General features: G+C 40.7%; 1 protein-coding gene across 1 annotated transcript; it reads left to right on the plus strand.

The window, feature by feature from the left end:
* Positions 1 to 7,040: 7,040 nt before the first annotated feature.
* On the plus strand, positions 7,041 to 11,487 carry LOC108573654. Its single transcript, XM_017936131.1, has 2 exons — positions 7,041 to 7,085; positions 9,784 to 11,487. The coding sequence occupies exons 1-2, from the start codon at positions 7,041 to 7,043 to the stop codon at positions 11,485 to 11,487; spliced, it is 1,749 nt and encodes a 582-aa protein (XP_017791620.1).
* The last annotated feature ends 1,545 nt before the right edge of the window (positions 11,488 to 13,032 follow it).

Here is a 13,032-nt window from a genome sequence, read left to right on the forward strand (position 1 = left end):
TTTTACCTCAGTAAATTATGTAGTATTCACCGTATGCTATTTTTTAAGGTAAATACGGCTGTATTAAAAACTTTCGAATGCAGAATATTTTGAGATGCATGCCAAAAGGCTTACTTCACAATAAGAAAGCTTCTAAGATATAGTTAGTAATACCAAAATACCCATAAATTTGATGCTCAGACAATATTTCGGTTTTATTTTTTTATTAAAATGAGCAACAAGTATCTCTTTTATTCATTGTAAATTAAATAATGTTTGCATACATAATTTCTACTAAAGCTTTAAGTAAGCCATACAAACCATATAGTTTTATAAGATATTGTATTTTTAACACTTTTTTAAATTCGATGTATTTTTATTGATTTTTCTTTCTTGTATTATATCTTGTATTATATTTTCGGTGCTGGCCCACTGCGATCATATAGTTATACATGGAAACCTTGCCGAAATTATGTTACGAAATACACGTAGTTAATGTGGAATTGTTCGTTTCGATTACATTTATGGACAGAAAGAGCACCTTGGTGAAGAAACAAAGTATAAATACAAGCACGCAAGCGATGGCCGAATAGAACAATTTAATTAATTGTGTGGATGATCGTGAACATGTATCACGACGATCCATCGTTAGACAAATGTTGAATAGTATCTACAAAGTTTTATGAAAATCAAATTGGATTTTCAAATCCTAATGGTTTCTAAAATATGTTCTAGAACTTTACCGTGATAAGATAGCGTAATACATCGAAGACAATATATTAACAAAAAAAAAAAGGTGGTTTGAAGTTAAAACGCATCATCGTTAAGTTTTTGTACGGACATAATTCATATTTTAGAAACTACTTCACATGTTCAATATGAAAGTTACAGTTCAACAATATCATGATTTAACATTATACTGTGTATATAGTACCGTATCAATTTAACCAATCGATGTGAGCGCGAGGTACGTTGCCTTGCACGTAAACATTACGTAGAAGCTGTCATAATGCTCATAACACTCGCTATGTTCAATGTTCGACACGATGTCGTAACTGTCATTTTAATCTGATTTGAAGATGTACGAAATACCTGTTTCGTAACGTGTCAATTATAACGGCAGAGACATATACCGTGTACAAGGAACGACGGCTTAACGCTGTTTCAAACTCTGCATTTTACGATTCTGTGTATTTGATAAATTATGTCTTGAAAGATATTGCGCTATTCAGTCGCGTGTTGAAGTACGATGGTTGTAGGCGTAAGATCTCTGCGCTACTAACATTCAAGCGCTTGCAGAGCCGCATAAAGAGTCAAACGATCGAATTACAATGTACGATGTATTTTATTTGTATCGTAAATTTAATGTAAATACGCAGAAAAGAAATTGTAGGTATTTTGTGTAAATGCAATTGTAAATATATTATTCAAGCGATAGCGCAATCGCTTATTAACGACATTGTCATTCCGACAGCGGCGTGCACAAAACTATTGTTTGTGATCTCGTAGTAATCAATAATCATGTAATATATTAATGTATCAATAGTGTATTCATGTACGGAAATGTGTCTGTTTTTTAAGTTGCCGTCACACAGCAATATATATAAAGTTTACATCAATCATTGGAAAGGTCTCTTCATCTATTGAACTGCCGTTGCATGTATTTCTTCCTTGTATTTGTCTTCTTTTTTTTTCTCTCTCCAATTTATTACCTCTGAAATTTTTTGTCATACAAGAAGCAAGCAATTAACGAAAAGAAAAACTTGGTTCAATGTTACTTGCATTGTTAAAAAGACCTGCCCTTACACATGTTAACGGAGAAACCGAACAATGATCATCACTAATAAGATTCCGTCCATTGTTACACACAAAAGCACGAGTGCCGGCTGATACTCACCTATAGGTCAGCCAATGTGTGTGCGGTCAGTCGGTCGGTCGGTCGGTCGGTCGGTCGGTCGGTTGGTGGTTGGTTGGTTGGTTGGTTGGTTGACTGTCGGCTGATTCACCCATTTACTACGTTCATACGCTGGCTGCGTGTATGCGCATGCATTGTTCCGAGTAATTAGGAGGAAAGTGTAGTACACAACTAAAGCTTCATGCGAAATAGAGACGTGAACGGTACTACATAGCATTGATTTTCTATCTAAATAGTATTCGATCTACGTAAGCATATAAATTAGCTTACATTAATCTATTTACAGAAACTTGTTGCTAATGAAATTTTCCACAAGCATGATTTAATTCTAATGTTAAAAAGTTTTCTTCTTATATCGTACAATTTTATCGGATCCAAGTAACTTTCCAACGAACCTTAAAAAAAAAAAGTATCAATGATAAATATTAAAAGTTACAGTCAATGAGCTTTATAAGTACACATCTATAAGGTTACAATACAGCAAAAATTTTACAACTGAAACCTTTCAATTACAACGATATCCGAAAGATCCGTTCCGATACAGTTGTACATATGAAGTCATCAAGTACACTGAATTCATTCAAGTGGGATTGCTCGCGTCTGTGAAGTTCATGCATTCCACCGGTTACACAGATCATCGTTTACCTGCAGACCGGGTAGCACGTATACAGAAAGACGGTAAAGAGACGCGTGTTGCGACGGCGTCGTATGTCTGACAAGTCGCACGCATACACGCGACAACGACAACAGGGACAACGAGAAGGACAAGAACGACGAATAGGAGCACGACCGCGACCACGTCCACAAGAGTCGTGGTCGTGGTCGTCAGGAGTGTGGCTCGGACGAGAAGAGATATCCTCCGGTTCGTGAGGGACCTATATAACTGTACCGTGTGTCTGGGTCAGGGGGCGGGCCGCCACGTTTATAGTATACTCTCTATATCGGACAGGTGTACCCCATTCCGACTCCACGAGTTCTCGCGTGCACCATCGAGCCGTAGCCACGCACGCCGCAACACGTCTTTCTAGCTGCCGCGACAGATATCGTGGCGCATCGCGGTAAACACGAGGAGATCAGTCGCACGGGGAACCTCCGAGGACACTTAACGAGATCGTTTCGAAGAGCACGAACCGGCCGCGACTGGCTTTACCAAACGTCTCTCGGGTCCTACCTTTTCGCGCGTTCGTCGGTTTCGTCCTCGTTTTGCGCCACTCAAATCGGCCGAGATCAACTGACTGTGCTTTAGAGAGCCTCCGACCGCGCGGGTACGCGGAGATTTCTTGGCACATGGTGGTTCAATCAGTGCGGTGCGCCGTCGCTCGTATTTTCCATCTCTTTCTCGTTGCGAATCTTTCACACGGGATTTGAAAAATAAAAGAGAAGCGTCTCCAACTGCGTCCCAACTGCGTCTGCTTCCCGATTGCAAAAAAAACGTAAGATTTTTTTTTATGTTGTTCGTAATCTAGTTAATTATAACGTTTCGTCTATGAATAACCGCTTAGACATGGGGAGTTTTAATAACGATTAATCGAGAGCTGTCGATACATACATATAGAAGGTACTATTACTATAGAAGCGTTTCCATTCAAATTTCATGTTGCATTATGTCATCCTTCGTATCAGATAAACGCTTAAGCATGGGATCCTCCGGATGTATTTATCATATGACGTTTATGAATTATTGAGTAATTGTCGTGTGCTAAGGTGTAATCCAATTATCGTTGCACCATTGATTAAGCTATTATTTACAGCGGAAACATCGTCGCTTATGTTTCCCTAATGCGTTGATAATGACAGGAGCTGATGTCTCGTCCGCAGAAATTATACGATGCGCCGCGTTATAGTCAACCACGTGGTGACCGCGTTCATTCTATCAATGTGCACATGACCGCAACAGTTGGTGGCTGCTAGTCGGTCAGGATGAATCTCGCAGAGTCGGCACAGAAATCAACGACACACAACACATATATATACACACACACACTTTACGATGTGATTTGTCTTTCTTCTTTTCTTCATTAGACGTACATAATCTTTACCAAAAGTACTAACGCATTAGCAAATAATACGTATTCATACGAACGAAATTCACATGATTTAATCAATCATATTTTTGTCTAGCAATTCGAAATTAAAGTTGTCCTTCAATTATAACGATGATGAGATAATATGAACATGATCGTTATCTATATTCGTAATGTAGTCCTTGTACTCAAGCATATCTGTAACATTAAATCGGATGATTAATAACACTTAGCTATGCAATTTTCTACATGGTTGCTGAGATGAACGTAACTGAGAAAGATACAACAGAGTTATTCGTGTTGAGGTAACTAGATCGTGAATGACACAAGTCGTAAAATTGAATGTAGGTATAGTAAAGGAGAAGGTTAACTGATACTAACTGTTAGACGATATTCATTCATTGTGTACTATCGATTGCGGTATCTCGTACGATCGATCAGCAATACGACACCTTTACAACGAAAGTGCATCGAGTTGCCATCAAGTTGTCAGTTTGCTTCGTTACGCTCGATTACCATACGCTCGCTAGGTTACAGACGATAGAGTAATGTAGATCATGTATGTATGTATACATCATGTATATCATAGATATACTATCGGTCACAAATAACCATGACTGCGCCTTAAAAGAGAAATTTAACGTTTATTGCACACTGGATTTATCGAAGTGATTATAGGCAATGCTTATTGGTCGATAAATCTTACTATGTGTCAATTGTGATCGTCACTATATTTGAAGAAACATTGACGATGTTTTGTTTTATTTTGTAACTTAATGAAATTATTACATGAGTAAATGTGTTATGGAACGCCTATGTGATGAATTCGAAAATAATCTTTTTTATGATAATATGAAAAATTATAAAATTTTATGAAAAAATGATTAGGGTTAGAGTCTAATCTAGATATATTCATATTTTAGTTTATCTTTCTTAGTAATCTCAGAGCGATAAATAAATAATTAAATTCAGCTATTTAAAAACATTTAATATGAAAGAAAGAAGTAATTTAGTAATTTTTTAGTAACTTTTAGTTAGGTAATACATTCTGCATAAAAGAGTTAGCAATTACTAACGATGATAAATCAATAAATTCTTAACCAAGTATTCTTTATTTAAATTCCTTTTACTCGCTACATTTTCATATCTTAACGTTTATTTATAATACCAATAGCATTTCACAAATCAATATTATTAATTACCAGAAAAGGTGTATTTAATTGTCAAATCTTTATTACACTATATATTCAATGTCACAAACATTTTACGTGCGAAATTTAAAAGTTAGCCCTCGCCATTCTGGAAGTGTGACGATCAGAAAGAAAGGGGAACAAGAAGATATTTCGACTCCTTTCTATATGGGTCACTATTAGGTACGCACTCATTATGCGAATGCCTGACTTCGAAATTACCACACCGGTGGAACCGTTATATGTATTTGGCATCACGCCACATCTTCGGCGTGCCCGATTCATGGTTAACATGGAACAACGAACGTGTAAACAGCCGCCGGTGATTTTTATTCAAGCACAGCCCCGTGGCAAAAGAAAGAACAGGTGTCGCGATCTATCGTGGCACGAATTTCAAAAGCGGAATTATAATAACTAATGTATGCCAGCAATAAATAAACGTTTGTAATTTCACTGCGCTAACGGAATTCGGTATAGATCACTGGTGGGTCGTAATTACCTTCAGCTCGATACTCACGCAGTTTCTCAAGGGAACGTGTTAACCACAACGTCGTATATGAGCATTTAGACAGAGAGAAACGATACCTGTTTTATCGTGGTTACATTATTAGAGAGTGTTGTTGATATCGTAATTCAAAGAATTTTCCAAAAATTAAAACTGAAATGGCGTTGAATTACGATCGAATCGAAGTACGTAATTACGCAGAGATCAATGGAGGCTTGAAATAGTTTACACATAACCTTTCAGAAATTCCCAGCGCGCTGCCATCGAAGAGATACATAAACGGCTATTCAAATCCCAAATTGGTGATTTGTCGTACGTATCGTTTATGGTCCGACCTGGAATTGGACGACATCTATCGTCGAAGATCCGTACATTATTAACATTAGATCCGCGTAAGTGGATTCGCTACGTATGTCGAAGGTCGATAGGTGAAAACCTACTTGCCTACATTCATTTACTGTCATGCGCATCTTAAATTCATCGCACGATTTATCGTGGATTGAGTCATCTCGTTTTTTTCCATTCTCTTATGTTCAAAAAAATATACTCGTCGCTAAACGACTGATCAGGAAACGTTTATAGGTTACGAAAAAATATTTCGAAAATTCTCGAATCAGTGTAATGCATATGTATGTATCGTCGTTATTTAGGTATAGTTTGCATTCGTTCTTCGATACTTTCACATGGATGAAAAAGCACAGTTTCAGATACGATCATGATCGTTTCGATAGTGAAATCGCTTTTCGCTTCTTCCCTGTTATTTTCTAGTCACAGCAGAGCATCGACGATCAATGAACGATGCAACGTGTTGCAACGATCCGTGATTTTCCAAAACGCGACATGGGTTCGATTCGGTTCATACCTATAGTTGTCGATCGTGGCAGTCTGGTGTCATGAGTATAACGAGGTAACGGAGCGAAAACCCGGACATTCGGCAGGAATTTGGGACAGGTGGCCTAGTGGTCGCACGAGGCGAGCGTGTCTGATAATTGACGATTAAACACGAGCCAGGCGTCCAATGATGGACCGGTTCGTTCAGCATTTTCTACTAACAATTCTTTATGACGTTTCACTCGTACGCTCATCGGGAGTGTGATAAAAGAGGCACAACTAAGAATTCACGCTGCGTTGCTTAACGTTCCACTGTTTCTTCGCATTTCAATTACAGACTGCGATCAACTGGTCGTTAGTCTCATTGTTAGAGGGGGGTAGGGAATAATTTTATCGACACGCTTCTACCTCGATCGTAAAAATCAAATTGCACAAGCACGCATAATAATTATTTTAGGTACGTATACGCTTGTAAATCATTTTATTAATTGTAAATCTAGAAGCTATTCCAAATTATCAATATACACTTAACAGAGAAAAAAAAACGTTTTTTCAGCGGTACATTTACAACACTTCACCGTGGACGCCAACACGGTATGCGGTGGCGAATTTTCATATTAGCCTGTCTCCTACTAAAGGGGGTAAGTAAATATCGTATTTAATTTCCATTTTTGTCACTACATTATTGTAATCCATTGAACAAATGTTATTGTCTCTATTTACTTTCAAATATAACAACCTAACCTAACCTAACGTTCTCACAACTTTAAATCACTAAACAATCACCTTACTTAATTACACTATAAAAATTCGAACGTACAATACGATCTTTTATACTCCGGAAGATGGGTTACACGAAACGTGTAATTGAACGTTCGGTAAGCGGAAAGACCGAAAGAGTGGAAAAAGTGTGAAATATCAAGTTGACGATGAAAAACCGTCCGGAGGTAAGAAAAACACGGCGATGTTACAAAGAGGGTAGGTCGGTATGTCTGCGTAAGTAATTACTACATTATAACCCAGATATCGCTGTGGGTACATAGCCTGCAATGCCGTTACCCAGTGCTCTGACCCAGAGCTAAGGGCGACTCGAGGCCCGGTCGATGTCTTGAAATGGTGCGCAGCGTTCCGATCCGGCTCATCCACGTCTACTACGAAGTAACGTTTTACTGTCGGGGCCTTCACCACGAATCGGTCTTACAAGATTGCGCGCAAAAATCGCGCACGAAACGACCGGTTCCGTGATCTTACCTTCCCACCCTGTGCACATTCTTGGGGACCCCGACACGATTTCAATTCGTTCGTTACTTTTTTGCTTTTACGTTCGCTGCTCCGTTCATTCTACCGGACCGCGTACACATTTTAAATATTTTCGCGTCACCGATCTAAGAAATTAATGACCGGCGAAACGCGTTATTATCGTTGTCAAAAGTGTATAATGTACCCGAGGAGAATTTCACATTGAGCGGAAATTTCATTCTGCACGGTGATTTAACGTGTACACAAAACAAATTGAGATTCGAACGTTGTATATATATATATACATACATATATATATTCGTCTTAATACCGCAACGCATTATTTTTCTTACCAATTACCGGCCGCTTTTAATTTCCGTTTAATAAGTCATAAGGCACGCTGTGAATAAAATACCGTGCCAATTAGTCACGCTTACCGTCTGCAAGTAATGTTTTACCTTTAACTCCCTTCTCGAATCAAACTTACAAAGTAGCACGTAAAAATCTTTCAGACGTAATGAATGGCGCTTCGATCGTGTATATACGTATTGCAATTATTCGACGTACAACTTTCTGTTTTCTTACCAGAGACGTATAAACCTATAGCCGTATATACTAATTTTAATACAGACTTTCGTAGAAAGTTGTCCGTACTCGATGTTAAAACAAGAAGGAAACGATACACGTAATAGAAACACGTTTCTTTCCAATCGTAATCTGCATTCTTCGATAAAAATATTTTATAGCTACTCTAAGAGGATTACGTTAGACGACGGTGTATACTGGCTGGAGCGCGATGCTTCTTGTACGAGCTCAGCCAGGTGAATGAAGCGGAGTTAGACTGTGAATGAAATACCTCGCTAAGATGATAGAAGAAATTCACGGAGATCGGACGGATAATCGTTATCCTTTTAATCTGTCCACTATAATTTCCCATTTTTTTCTTCTCAAATAGTATAATCGTCCGGCGTAAAGAAAAATTAATTACCGTCGCGACAACACGTGGCAAATGTTACTCCATTATTACGTTGTCGTTAATGGAAACAGCTCGACGGACGATTTAACATCGAGAAGAGAGGTTTTGAATGGAAACGAGAACGACATGACATGCAAACCATCCAAAGTCGTTTCTCCTGAAGGACGGTCATCGTCTTTTCTGGTTGAGCGCGCACCGCCGTCATCGAAATCCATCATGGGTTCGTTCACAGATGACCCAGTAAGCTTTCGTCGAATTATGGGACGCGCAGACTGGAAAGCCACGGTGAGATAAGCAGATGTCGGAATCAGCGGAGGGCTGAGGCGGAAAACTGAACGTGTGTATACCAAGCGCTGTTGGTGCTGGCCGATTGACCTGCGGCTAAAGACACGGGTGGTCCGTTATGCCCCAGGGTCACGCGTGACGCAATCAGCCACTACACAGGCCCGATGCTCCTATTCCGTCGTTTGGTCGCCCCTCCTCGACCCTCCGAACCCGTCATTCGTCGAACAGTCAGAACGGGTTTGTTGATCGGATGCTGTTGTCTCCTGTATTGGCCATCAGGAATGCGCACGAGCAGAGATAGGCTCTTTGAGCGGATCTTCGGTTTGTGACAACAGGCCAACAGGCCAACAACGAGAAAATCCATCGTTATTCCCTTCCTTTTATTCTCTCTCTCTCTCTCTCTCTCTCCTAGGCTTCATTTCGTCGTCACGCTGTTCACGCGTACAGGTAATTTCTATCGTTTGGAAAATTCAAAGGAGCGTGTAACGAATAACGCGGATTTACCGACACATCTTTCGTCGTGTTAATTCCTTCGCCAGAGATCGTGCAGAGGTAAATTCATGCATCGTTACACGATAATTTAGGTGAACGTGTGTACGCACGTACGGATACATTCGCTGATTGCACCGGCGGGCACCGAGTATATAAAGGCGGCCGGCCCGTTCTTTAAAGGAAACGTTGCACGTCTGCAAATTATGTAGCCCGACAACGTCAATCTACTTTCACGCTTTCTCATCGTTTATCCCTTTCCTCCCCGCGGCGGATGTTCTACAAAATATATTTCACTTTGCACGGGGACACGTTTTCATCGAGTGCCGTATGAATTTTTCTGTCCGCAGCTGGCTCGAACGGAGGATGTCGAGGTTGTAGAGGCGATTCCAGGTGAGGACAACCGGAACGATAATTCAGCGTTGAATCGACAGGACAACGACATAAACAGCTCGGATCAATTGGCGTTAGAATCGTTAGGGGAGAAGGATGCTGGCGGTAACCATTATAAGCCGGGTGGTCTCAGGGGCCATCCCCTTCCACTTCCACCGAGTCGCGGTGGCCTGGGATTACCGCATCCGAGACCACATCATAACGTCGCTTATCACGGTCCGCCGCCACCTTTGCCACCTTCCAAGACACCGTCCGAGGCGATCGACAAGATCTACACAACGGGCGGCGGTATTAACACAGCGGTAGGCGCGGAACCGTGGCCGGCACCCACGCCCGACATGCCGAAGATCATTTCATTGGACGTGAAGTGCGAGAAAAATCTGATGAAAGTTTACCTAGGCTTCGACAAACCGTTCTACGGTATAGTCTTCAGCAAAGGCCATTACAGCAATGTTAATTGTGTGCACTTGCCGGCAGGTTTAGGTCGTACCTCGGTTAACTTCGAGATTAGTATTCACGCGTGTGGCACAGCTGGAAATACGGAGAATGGTTTATACGGTTACGGCGCCGAATCCGGGTCGGGGACGTACTTCGAAAATATAATCGTGGTGCAATACGATCCGCAAGTTCAGGAAGTTTGGGACCAGGCGCGCAAGCTACGTTGCACGTGGCACGACTTGTACGAGAAGTCTGTTACGTTCCGTCCGTTCCCGGTCGACATGCTGGACGTGGTTAGAGCTGACTTTGCCGGCGACAACGTCGGTTGTTGGATGCAAATACAGGTCGGCAAAGGTCCATGGGCTTCGGAGGTCTCCGGTCTTGTTAAGATCGGTCAAACGATGACGATGGTACTCGCGATAAAGGACGACGACTCTAAGTTCGATATGCTCGTGAGAAACTGTATGGCTCACGACGGCAAACGAGCCCCTATACAATTGGTAGACCAGAGAGGTTGTATCACCAGGCCCAAGCTTATGTCCCGGTTCACGAAGATTAAAAACTTCGGCGCTTCAGCGTCCGTCCTCTCCTATGCACATTTCCAGGCGTTCAAATTCCCGGACTCGATGGAGGTACACTTTCAATGCACCATACAGATCTGTCGATATCAATGTCCGGAGCAATGCTCCGAGTCCCCTTTGCTACTGGAATCTCAAGGTCTTTTGGAGAATCATCATCATCCTCCTTCTAGTGGCCATCCTGATTCCAGTTACGGCCTACCACCTCCTATTCCGCTTCCTTTGGAGGCTTATTTACAGGCGGCCGCCGGACGTCCACGGGACGAGAGGCGAAGGAAATCTCGAGAAATAGTGCCGACACCGCAGAAAGCGGTCGGTGTTAATCGGATAATACGCGTGGTCTCTACAGGTGACCTGACGTTCTCCATCGACGAGTCCAACAATGGTGAAACAAACGGTCCGACAATGGTGTTTCCCGTACGGAACGAGAATACCGCGAACGCGGCTATGATTTGCATGACTACACCAGGTTTTGTCGTCACTCTAATAGTACTTCTTGCCGTGTTACTGTCCTCCTGTATACTTTCCACCTACCTCTGTCTACGCCTAAGACCGTTCTCAGGAAAAGTTAGGAAGACCGCGACGTATTATAACGGGGAGCAAAACATGCCTAAAAAGTCGACGAGGACGTGTTTCTACTCGTAGGTTACGAACGATCGTAGTATAACATTAAAGACGATATGCCGTTTGATCGAGTCTACCTTTTCCACGGTGAATCTCCGCCGGGTATCGAGATTCCCTCCTTCCATCGAGATAAACGGGTTCGAATTATTTATCGATCGGGTAATGCTGTTTACGCGAACGACGAATATATTGTGAGCGTAGGATGTTCCAACGAACGTTAAATAACACTTCGATAGAACGGAGTAGCTCAACAAACCAGCCTGCCAGAATTTCTTTTATACCACGGATTCTGGCGACTTAGCTCTTACCACGTATTTATTTTTCGGGCCAGACGAAGACCGTTCGCGTGAAATTTTTAAGTTTAATCAATCGGATGCCAGGGAAACCGGTCCTCTTGGTCGCGCCATTTCAGGTATCGTAGAGGCTACAGAATGTCGCAAGCACGATTCTGTGTATCACCGCGTATCAGACAGAGTATTGTTGGTAATGAAAAGAACAAAAGAAATGGTCAAATATAAGCATACTCTCTGTTTGAACAATCGAGTTAATACGGATTTGTGCTTCGTCATAATGAAACTTACGCTCAAGCCTATTTGCAGGCGATTGTGTATAGAAGACACTTGAAAATTTAGTCAAAGATAATCAAACACTTTGCGCTCGCGACTTCCTTGTTACAATTTATCTCGGGACCATGGTATTTGGGTATTTAGTCGTTAATTCTTTTTATCGTTACCCGTTGCGTATTTTCTAATATGTAACTGAAGGTACGTCGAAGGCTGAAATCATTGCGAGTGAATTAGTTTATACAGTTGAAAGAAACTCGTTGATTCTTTTTTCTTTTTTCTTTAAATATTGTTGACAATATTATCGTTTTAATGTTATTTATTTAACTACGTAAGTAATGTCCGGAATTTTTCTGCGGCTTTATCTTTGTGCACTTGTAACCACGTAAGAGCCAGTCACTGTCGTGCAACTATTAAAATGAAAATTTATCCTCGGTTTTGATAATTTTAACGTTTAAGATAATTAATTAGATAGAAAACCCGAAGGTTCTCCCTTCAGTGAAGTGGACACTTTTCAACGTTAGTTTGTAAACACGCTGCCATGTTACGGAAGTTTTCTTCTTTATAACTCGAACACAGAGTAACTTAACTCTTTATCTCTTCTTAATATTATATTCGTTAATTGATAAGGAAGTTGAAGCATGTGAAACTGCAGACAATAAACAACGAATCACCTGTTTTTTTACGACAAGTTTCGACCTTTCACGATGAGAAATGAAAAGAAAAGAAGAAAATGTGAGAAAATGATTTCACTAAACGTTAATCGGACAAGTGGATAGAAAGAAAAAAAGAAAAAAATAGAAACGCAAGGTATCATGATCGAAATGTATAAATGAATAGTCAGTAGCTTGTAATAGCGTAAAAAAGGATAATAATATAATATTTAATGCTAACGTAAGCACGTAGAATATAAAGATGTTCATAAATTATTTTTCATCGACGAGATAATGTATTTTTTACAAGAATACTAGTATTTAAACTTTTGTATATGAATAAATAATAT

Source organism: Habropoda laboriosa, unplaced genomic scaffold (genome assembly GCF_001263275.1).
Source record: "Habropoda laboriosa isolate 0110345459 unplaced genomic scaffold, ASM126327v1 scaffold128, whole genome shotgun sequence".
In the NCBI taxonomy this organism is placed as follows: domain Eukaryota; kingdom Metazoa; phylum Arthropoda; class Insecta; order Hymenoptera; family Apidae; genus Habropoda; species Habropoda laboriosa.